Source organism: Myotis yumanensis, unplaced genomic scaffold (assembly GCF_028538775.1).
Source record: "Myotis yumanensis isolate MYYU_CA2020_CCGP unplaced genomic scaffold, mMyoYum1.0.hap1 SCAF_5, whole genome shotgun sequence".
NCBI classification, from domain to species: Eukaryota; Metazoa; Chordata; class Mammalia; order Chiroptera; family Vespertilionidae; genus Myotis; species Myotis yumanensis.
Window position 1 is genome coordinate 22,835,199 of NW_027223756.1, and position 10,282 is coordinate 22,845,480.

Below are 10,282 nucleotides of genomic sequence, written 5' to 3' on the forward strand. Positions count from 1 at the left end.
CAGAGGTTCCCGACATATTTGCAAATTATACATCTTGAAATTCTTTTCCTGCCTTATCTCCTGATCCTACACAGCTCCCTTGCTTAGAAAGACTTCATGTTTTGTCTATGTTAGGATCTATAGACATATTTATCATTTTCTCCCCTCCCCATTCATTGTGCCCATCAGACAAAATTGTCCTCTAAACTTCCTGCTGTAGGAATGGCTTTGAGGACCTCTGTGTGTGGCCATTTCCCAGTCACTGCCAGGGCATATGATCCCTCTGTGTCTTATCTCTCCTGACATTTGTTTTCCTACATAGCAGTATTTAAAATACACTCCTCAACATAGAGGAGCTGGCTGAGGCTGCACAAGTAAACAAGACATCCACTGTCTCCTTGTGTACTGTGTTTTCTTCAGGTGGGTAACATGAGGCATACATTATTGTGTTTTATTTTGTATAGTATTGCTGTCAAGACTGTTCCAGCTCTGGTCCTTCTAGTATTAATTGTTCCTGATTCTCTGAAGAATAGATTGAGCATTCAAAACTGCATGTATTCTTAAATGCTACAGGAAATTCTTGAGCTTTATTCCACATGTATTGTTTAACCATGTTTATTTTGAATTGACTTGGGTGCAGGAGGAAAAAAGAGAACAGTGGTCCCTAATGAAAAGAAAGGGGGTTTAGCCTTGGTCATCATGACTCAGTGGTTGGCCCCCCCGACCTCCTAGAAGATTCTCTCTGCTTCCATTTTTCGTCAAGTGCAAGTACCTTGGTTGCAAGTTCTATTGTGGCCCTAGTCTGGACACATATAGGAGGCAACCAATAAATGTATCTCTCTTCCATAGATGTATCTTTCTTTCCCTTTCTTTCTCTCTCTCTCTCTCTCTCTCTCTCTCTCTCTCTCTCTCTCTCTCTCCTCCTTCCCTCTCTCCCTACCTCCTTCCCACCCTCTCTCCCTTCTGACCAACCTCCTTTCTCAAATAAGTGGAAAAAATATCCTTGGGTAAAAATAAAAATAAAATTTAAAAAAATAGTAAAGGAGATTAACAACTCAGAAGTTGAGTCTCTTATTTCTAAACTTGAGGATTTAGTAAGTGGCCTCTGTGGTTCTATTCACTGAACTCTTTTTGGGACTTTGTTATAAATATTCTGGTTTATTTACAACTTCCTAAAAAGTTCAAATCTCTAACTTCTCATTAAATATCAATGCCAGCTTTTTATCATCATGTTGGCATTTAAAATTTTCTCTTGATGAGTTCATTTTCCAATATTGGATAGAGTATTTCTCAAATCCTAGAAAATGCAGGCAAGATTTGGTATCATCTAGGAACAAAATTGGTTGTTCCATTTGGTTTAGAATCCCTGAATTGATAAACCCAATAGACATCAGTGCACATAAACCTTTAAGAGTACATTGATGGATTTTTTAAAATCCCAAATTGCAAAAAGTTAAGAAACTGTATAGTGGATTTGAATGGCCACTGGATACTGGGGCAGGGAAATTCATCCTGTTTCCCAGCTCTAGAGCTGAAGTACTTGAAGAATCCTTATCTTAGGATTTAGAGGTCATATTTTCCAATGGAAATGGCTAGATAATCTCTCTCAGGTCTGATATATTTTTAGTTATCAGTCCCAACATCAAATCCTTACCTTAGGCAAACCCTCTCTGATATCTCTTGGGGCAATTCATTTGCATTGAAATTGAGAGTTGTTTATTGTGAGGCAACTGCATGGACATTGGAAACAGCATTGAAATAAATTAACTCCCTTTATACTAGAATGATGTTAGCAAGTTATTATCTTTCTTGCTCTTCAGTTTCTTCATCTAAAAATGTCAGTATCAAAATATCTTTAAATGGAGGTGTTGTTTGGTTTATGTAATGCAATGCTTTTTGAGACAAAGTTAGATCTTCTGTACAAATCAGCATTGTTCACAGTTTTGGCAAATGGACTTTCCTATCCGCAGTCAATGCCAGAGAAGTCTCACTTATGCCATGTTGTGTCCTCCTTAAAATATCTGCATCTATGTCTTTTCAGAAATGATGTAGAAATAGCATTGGAGATACCAAGTTATTTAATGTCTCTTATTTGTGCAGGAACTAAATTGGCTAAAATACTTATTTTTATGATGCTGGTAAAATACATCTCATTATTAGGAAATTAAGAATATATTATTTTTGTCAATTATTATAAAACAAATTGTTCTATGGAAAAGTAAAGGTGAGTTAGAAAGTAAAATCCTAAGTTATTAACCTCTCCAGAGAATAAATAGGAATTTCAGCAATCCAGAAGCATACTTACTCATGCCTATATTACTCTACTTAAGGAGCTGTATAGTACTCTACTGTATAGAAATACAAGAGATAATTCAATCCTTATATTCCAGTATATACATATTTCCAAGTTTTGCAATTATAGTATGCATCAGAAAATAAACAACCTTGTGAATATTTATTTATTGAGAAGTTTGTTTGAAGAGCAATTTTAGGTTCACAGCAAAATTGAGAGAAAAGTACAGACATTTCCTATATACTCTATCCTCCCTGTTCCTACACATGCATAGTCTCTTCCATTATCAACACCAACAACAGAGTGGTACATTTCTTGAGAATGATGCAAACACACAACCCATCATATTTACACAAAGTCTATAGTTTACATTACAGTTTCCTCTTGGTGTTTGAATTTCTCTGAGTTTTAACAAATATATAATGATATGTATTCATCATTATGGTATTATATAGTTTTCCTGCCCTAGATTCCTCTGGGCTCCACTTACTCATCACTCCATCTCCTTACCCTGACAACCACTGATCTATTTCCTGTCTCCATAGTTTTTTCTTTTCCAGAATATAATATAGTTGTAATTATATAATAGGTAGCCTTTTCAGATTGGCTTAATTCGTTTAGTAACATACAGTGAAGTTCCTCCATGTATTTTCATGGCTTGATAGCTCATTTCTTTTTAGGTCTGAATAACAGTCCATTGGCCTGTTTATTTATCCATTCACCTATGATGGACATTTTTATTGCTTCCATTTTTTTGGCAATTATAAATAAAGCTGCTCTAAACATCAGTGTGCAGGGTTTTTTGTTGTTGTTGTTGTTGTTTTTTGGGGGGGGGTAAGATTCTCAACTCCTTTAGTAAAATATCAAATAGCAAGATCACTGGTTTGCATGTAAATAAGTTAGTTTTGTAATAACCTACAAAACTGCTTTCTAAAGTGATTGTACTATTATGCATTCCCACCCACAGTGAAGGAGAGTTTCTGTTTCTCCATATCCTTGCAAGCTTTTGGTATTGTGAATGACCTATATTTTGGCCATTCTATAGGTGTGTGGTGCATTTTATTTTAAAATTTTATTTCCTTGTTGATTATGAGTGGAGCATATTTTCACATGCTTATTTGTCATCTTCATACCTTTTTTGTGAGGTGATAAATTCTTTGACACATTTTCAAACCAAGTTGTTTGTTTTCGTATTTATGAATTTTAAGAGTTCTTTGTATATTTTAAGTAACAGTCCTTTAATAGATGTGTCTTCTGAAAATATTTTCTCCAAGTCTATGACTTGTCTTCTCATCCTCTAAATATTGACCTTTGCACAACTGGGGTTTTTAATTTTAATTAAGTTTGGCTTATCAATTATTTCTTCTGTGGATCATTCTTTTGGCACTGTATTTAAACACAGGACCATTCCCAAAGTCATCTAGGTTTCTCTGATTTTATCTCCTAGGAATTTTATAGTTTGCATTTTACATCAGGTTTGTGACTCATTTTGACTTATTTTCTCTGATGGGTTTAAGGTCTGTGTTTACATTTCTTTTATAGAATGTGGCTATCCAGTGGTTTAGGCTCTATTTTTGAGAAAACGACCTTTGGTTCATTATGTTTGTGCCTTTGTCAAAAATCAGCTGACCATATTTATGAGGGTCTGCTTCTGGGATCTTTTACTTTATCCGTTAATCTCCTTGTCTCTTCTTTTGCCAACAATACACTGTCTTGATTATTGACTCAGTTATAGTAAGTCTTGAGTTTGAGTAGCATCAAACCTCCAAATGTGTTCTTTTCCTTCAATACTCTGTTGGCTATTCTGGTATTTTGCCTTCCATATAAACTTTAGAATTAGTTTAATAACATCCACAAAATAACTCGCGGGAATTTTGATTGGGACTGTATTGTATTGAATCTATAGGTAAAGTAGGGAGTAACTGACATCTTGACAATATGGAGTCTTCCAATTCATGAACATGAAGTATCCTTCCATTTATGAGTCCTCAGGCTAGTTAAAATAAAACTCATTGCTCATGCTTCAGGCCATTTGGGTTTGAACTAATTTTGTCAGCCTGGTTACAAAGACTGTATTTTAAGCCAGGTTTGCTATACAGACTCGATCTTGCTTTCTTTAATTATTCCTCAGGCCAATGATGCAGTATATAATACAGAACACTAAACCTTATAGTCTCCATTTCACTCTGGAGCCTTCTTTTGCTCATGATCTTAATATTTGCATATTGTTCTCAAACCTAGGTTCCAAAACTGGCTGACTGGTATTCATCTGGGAGCTTTTAAAATATTCCTGATAGTGAATTTGTACTATAGCTTTACAAGATGTCCCCATTGGGTAAATTGATAACTCTCTGTATTAGTACTTACAGCTTTATGAGAATCCCCATTTATCTCAAAATAATAAGTTTAATAAACCAAATCTCCAATGGAGTCTAACATGCTTTTAGTGTTGCAAAATACTAAGTGCCTAGGCATGTATACAATTTCAATTTCCTAAACTTATTTTTCCTTTCTTGCTTTGATGCTCCTTTCTTAACAATTCAGTGGCTTTAAAACCTTTCACATCTCTTCTCAATTTTAGAGTTTCAAATCACCCTTTATTACTTTATGCCCACCCTATACTTCTGAGTATATCAGAAAATCATCCCAACGCTCCAACTGAGGGAAGACCTATTGAGAATTATTGATGTGGCATGTCTCACAGCTGTTTTACAGCCTCTAGGCAGAACATAGAATACCTCTCTGTCTTATAAGAGTTGCTTTTCTAAGCACCATCAAGCGTCTCAACAGCAGCAAGCCTGTAAAGGGGACTCCTCAGCTGGTTGAAGGGGGTTGACAAAGAAAAGGGAACAAAATAGGCACAGTCTCTAGAGCTGTAGGCCTCAGGCTCCACTGCCTCCTGTTTCAGGGAGGTTGGGTGGGGAATCTATGGGCTGGCCATGGTGTGCAGCATTGCTGTGAGGCCTGCTCCAGGTCAGTCCTTCCTGAAATGTTTCTATATTCTGAGGAAAAAGAAGATTCTAGTGCCCATATTTCCTTAAGTGGTGTCAGGCTTCTGTGGGCTGAGCCAAGGTTTGGCAATGAACAGCTCCTTCTGAAATGTGCTGAGAATGCGTCCTGGTGTTTCTCTCAAATCTCTAAGAGGCCTGTTCACATGTATGTCACCCTGTGGTTTCAGGTAAGAAAAAAAGGGGAAAATCCATTATAATTAGGAATCTAGGGGAGTAACAAGTCCTGCCTGTAAGAAACTTTCATTTAGCCCTAACCAGTTTGGCTCGGTGGGTAGAGCATCGACCTGCGGACTCAAGGGTCCCAGGTTTGATTCAGGTCAAGTGCATGTACCTTGGTTGCAGGCACATCCCCAGTGGGGGGTGTGCAGGAGGCAGCTGATGGATGCTTCTCTCTCATCCATGTTGCTAAGTCTCTATCCCTCTCCCTTCCTCTCTCTAAAAAATCAATAAAATATATATTTAAAAAAAAGAAACTTTCATTTAGCAAGAGGAAATTTGTCTCAGTGTGAGGTGTTGTAAACATTCTTTTGGGTTTCTTTTATAGACTTGGTAAAATGTCTTTCTTTTCATCATGGATCAAAGTTATTTTCATCACTGCCTTGGCATTTCCTCTTTATTCTGGTGAGTACTTTTTCAGTTCTGGATGAAGCAATTCACACATCTTTAGAAAATGCAGGAGACAACTGCTATTATGTAGAAATGGAGCAGCTTCTTTCATTAGGTTTCTAATACTTAAAACAGGCAAAATGAAAGTGGGTATGTTACAAACCCCTTTTAAAAAATGACATCAGTGGATTGCTTTTTTCTCATTTCCCACATTAGAAAGATGGAGGTTAGAATGAGCAGAACTTATATTTTTCTTTATTTATTACTAAAGATATTTACCTAATTAATATTTTGTTTGGAGGTCAGATTCAATGTTTGCTAAATGCAGAGTGTAGAGAGTAATGATGTCCTCTAGATCTGACATTTCTTGACAATTTGATTTGTTGTTTGCCAGTTCTGTGTCCACTAAAGTAAAAGCTTTGTGTGCGGTGAGAACTCCTCGATCCCTCTCCTGAATATTGATCTTCATTTAGTGCAAGGAGACTGACGAATTTGAGTAAAATAGTTTAGAATCATCAAAGAGACCCCTAATGTTAGAATGAATACTATTTCATTAAGTAATAACTAATTTCATGTTAAGTGACATTATGCAAGGCATATTAGGGGCTTTAAACAAAGCATTGTCTTCTTTGACTGTGATATCTCATGAGATAGAAAATAAAAATAAAAAGATCTATTGTATCTTCACAGCAGAGTTTGTTGATTGCTGTACAATAGTTAAAATTAATTTTCACAGATGAGAATAGTTTGGAAGTATATTTCTAATTTGGAGCTAATTTGTGAACTTACTGTTTTCTTACTATCACAAAAGCCTTACCTCAAAATTAGGGGTCCTGAATAAGCAATTTGTATAGTATTTTCCTACTAAAAACTATAGGTTCTTTCCACCAGAGAGACTGATTGTTTTCTCCTCTTCTTCTTGTTTTTACATTTTCTTTGGTGTGCTGGTTGTAGAAACTGCTCTTGAACCTCCTCCAAGAGGGGCACCGGCGCGCCCACCGGTAAGTTAATACAGATTAATTTGGCAATTGAAAAAGATAAACTTTAAATTGTTTTATACTATAAGTTTTAACAATGCATTTCACCAAACATCTTGGTTGGTGTATTTCAGTGGTTAAGCTTTGACCCGTGAACCAAGAGTTCCCTGGTTTATTTCCCAGTCAGGGAAAATGCCTGGGTTGTGGGCTCAATCCCCAGTAGAGAGCATGCAGGAAACAGCCAATGGATGTCTCTCTCAGTCTTTGATTTTTAATCTCTCTAATCCCTTTCCCTTCTTCTATAAAAAGAAATTCAGCAAACAAAATGTACAACACTGTGGTCCTTTAAAAAACATTTTTAAACAGTTCCATTATTACACTAAGTTCAATAAATAAAATAAAACCACTTGGTATTTGGGACAAGATAAAAATATTCCATTATTTCAAAGATTCCAATAATGGGTATCCTTATATCTGCATCATCTCATAAAGGTTACAGTGTATTTAAAGTAGAATTGTTTATCGAAGCAAAACAAGAAAACTACAAAAATTATCTACTTCAAGGTGGATAAAATAATTTTCATATATTCATAGAGCAGAATATTATGTAGAGGTGAAGAAACATCTATGATAAAAGTTAGAAAGACATTTTAAAGGACAGTATATAAGAATACACAGCATATTTTTATTTATGTAAATTACCAATATTGCCATTAATCAAATTTTATATGTTTGTGGATGCATATATGTAGATGCTAGTATATACACATATATATGGATATATATGCAAATACCAATATACATGAATATATACATATGTGGTGATAATCTGAATGTATCTGATTCTTTGGTAGTGAAACCACTTAGAAACATAGGGAAATTATTAAAATTCCATCTTATGGTTCCTTGTGGTATAAAATAACAGGGAAAATCTGATGTAGTTATTAGGAGACGTGATACCAGAGTAGCTCCATTATAAAAATACATTCAGCCATTTGTCTGTTTTTTAAAAATTATATTGTTTGTAGAAATATATCAATAATATTTTATGACTGCCTGAATGGTTTATTTCCAAACCTCAATATAGAAATTTTCATTCCATTTTGAGGCATGGTATCTTGTACTAGAATTAAAGAACATTTTATTCAAAAAGTTCATTATTTGACAAATTTTATGTTCTTCTTTATATTCAACAGCCAGAGTGTCAGGTATATAGGGAACGATTACATGCATGCACCAACGAAATGGATCCGATCTGCGGAACCAATGGTCATACTTACTACAATGTTTGCGTTTTCTGCAGTGTAATGTTGTAAGTATACAAGACTAAATATTGGCTCTTCCAATATAATGAAGAAACTGTCACAAAATGATATGAAAACCAATGTTTCTGATATCCTAGGCACAAAATATGTGGGGAAAAATTGTACTATATCAGCAAATACCACAAAAACACGCTGGTACCCTTCCTGGGAATTGAAAAAGCAGTTTGGTGTTTGACCTCTCAATATAACTGCTGGATATTCTGTAAATGTAAAAATCAATTAATTTAACTTAGTTTAATCATTATGACTTACAAATGTCAGTCTATAACCAATATACTGAATCCTGAAGTCCATATGATAATAACTGGTAATCTCTGTGATACAGCTTCAAGCTAAGGAAGCATATTTGAGCAACAAATACTACTTGACTACAGAAATTTTAAACCCATCACAATGGGCCTATTCATGGAGGAAGGCACTCCTCTGAGGGTCAACCTTGTCTTCTGAACTCCATGATAGACTATGAACCTTCCTTAGAGAGCAGGGCATTCCAAGACGCTTCTGTGCAACCTCCATTCCTATATGCTTCACTCCAAAGGAGTTTGCAGTCTAAAGGTTCAGCCAGACTTCCTAACTCCCTCTCTATTGTCTCTCAAATTTATTTCCTCTTATTTAATCCCAAAATTGGCTTCTACTTCTGGAGAACCACGTAAACAATCTCTAACCCTCTCCTCTCTCCAGTCTGGGTGGGTTCCACCACTGAGCCAGGACTGACCATGTAGGAAATGTCACATAGTCCCAGTTGAGGGAGGGATGTATGCAGGGCTGGGGAGCATTTGGGTTCCAGCTGGTTGTGGAGGTGGAGCACAGCCTCTCCACACTGTGCTGCTCATTTAGAAGCAGTTAGTGCAACACACAGATAATTTTAAATGCTGTTGTAATAATTTCTCTTTCTTTCTCTTTTCCTTTACAGAGACACCAATGAAGCATTTAGATTTAGGCATTATGGTAAATGCTGACTCTGTCTGAGCTACACACTCCTATGGCTTTTATGGCAATCCTATTTTGCTGTGGATTCTATAGCCAATTAGAAACTTTTTAATCAGGGCTTTAATCTCCTAGGTGACCACACAAAGCCTTCTATGGTATATAAGATGGAATATAGGGTGTTGAAAATTGTTTCCTAATTCTAAAATCCTTTGATTAATTTTACATTCTCTGTTCAGGTATTAAATAGCAGTTGAAAAACCATCTTAATCATATGTATGATAATATTAAACTTAATGCAGTTTATAATAATAAATATTTCGATCAATACAATGTTAAATAACATTACCTTTATTTAAAACACTCCCATTTTGATTAGTGGGTTAAATCATATGACTACTTTTGATAACCACAAGTAAATATCACAGGAAAAATAATAATAAATTTAAAACTTCTTTTCCGTGAAAGACAATATCAAGAGAATGAGAAAATAAGGCATGGACTGGGAGTTCTATTTAAAGAAAACACATCTGATTAAGGACTGTTATACAATATGTACAAAGAACTCTTAAAATTCAAAAGTAAGAAAACAAGTAACCCTATTTTATAAAAAAGTATGGTCAAGGACTTTAGCAGACAACTCATTGAAGATACACAGATGCCAAATAAGCATATGTAAAGATGCTCTACATGATATGTCACCAGAGAAATGTAAATTTAAAAAAATGAGATGCCACTACCTGACTAATACACTGGGTAAAATTTGGAACACTGGCACCACCAAATGCTGGCGAGGATGCAACAAGAACTCACGCATTGATAATGGGAATCTGCAATGGCACGGTCACTTTGGAAGTCAATTTGGCAATTTCCCTATTTATAATTTTTTTCCAAATATATATAGTTATTGTGAATAGTATTATAGATGTCCCTTTCTCCCCCATAATACCTCTTCCCCCAGTTCCTACTCCACCTCCCCAACTGAGCATAATCTTGACATACAAGCAATCAGGCTCCTCAGTACTTTACCCCAAAGTGTTGAAAACTTATATACACACAAGAAATCTTTATTAATGTAGTAGCTTTATTTCTAATTGACAATACTTGGAAACAAAGATAATCCTTCAGTGCATGAATGCATAAATAAACCTTGGTACACTTGGA

General features: G+C 35.4%; 1 protein-coding gene across 1 annotated transcript; it reads left to right on the top strand.

Moving 5' to 3' along the window:
- The first annotated feature begins 324 nt into the window (after window positions 1-324).
- On the top strand, window positions 325-9,308 carry LOC139011622 (sperm-associated acrosin inhibitor-like). The gene is made up of 5 exons (XM_070417121.1): window positions 325-399; window positions 5,828-5,904; window positions 6,844-6,890; window positions 8,063-8,178; window positions 9,105-9,308. Exons 2-5 carry the CDS (start codon window positions 5,838-5,840, stop codon window positions 9,148-9,150), a joined length of 276 nt encoding a protein of 91 aa, XP_070273222.1. The 5' UTR covers window positions 325-399; window positions 5,828-5,837; the 3' UTR covers window positions 9,151-9,308.
- Window positions 9,309-10,282: the final 974 nt, after the last annotated feature.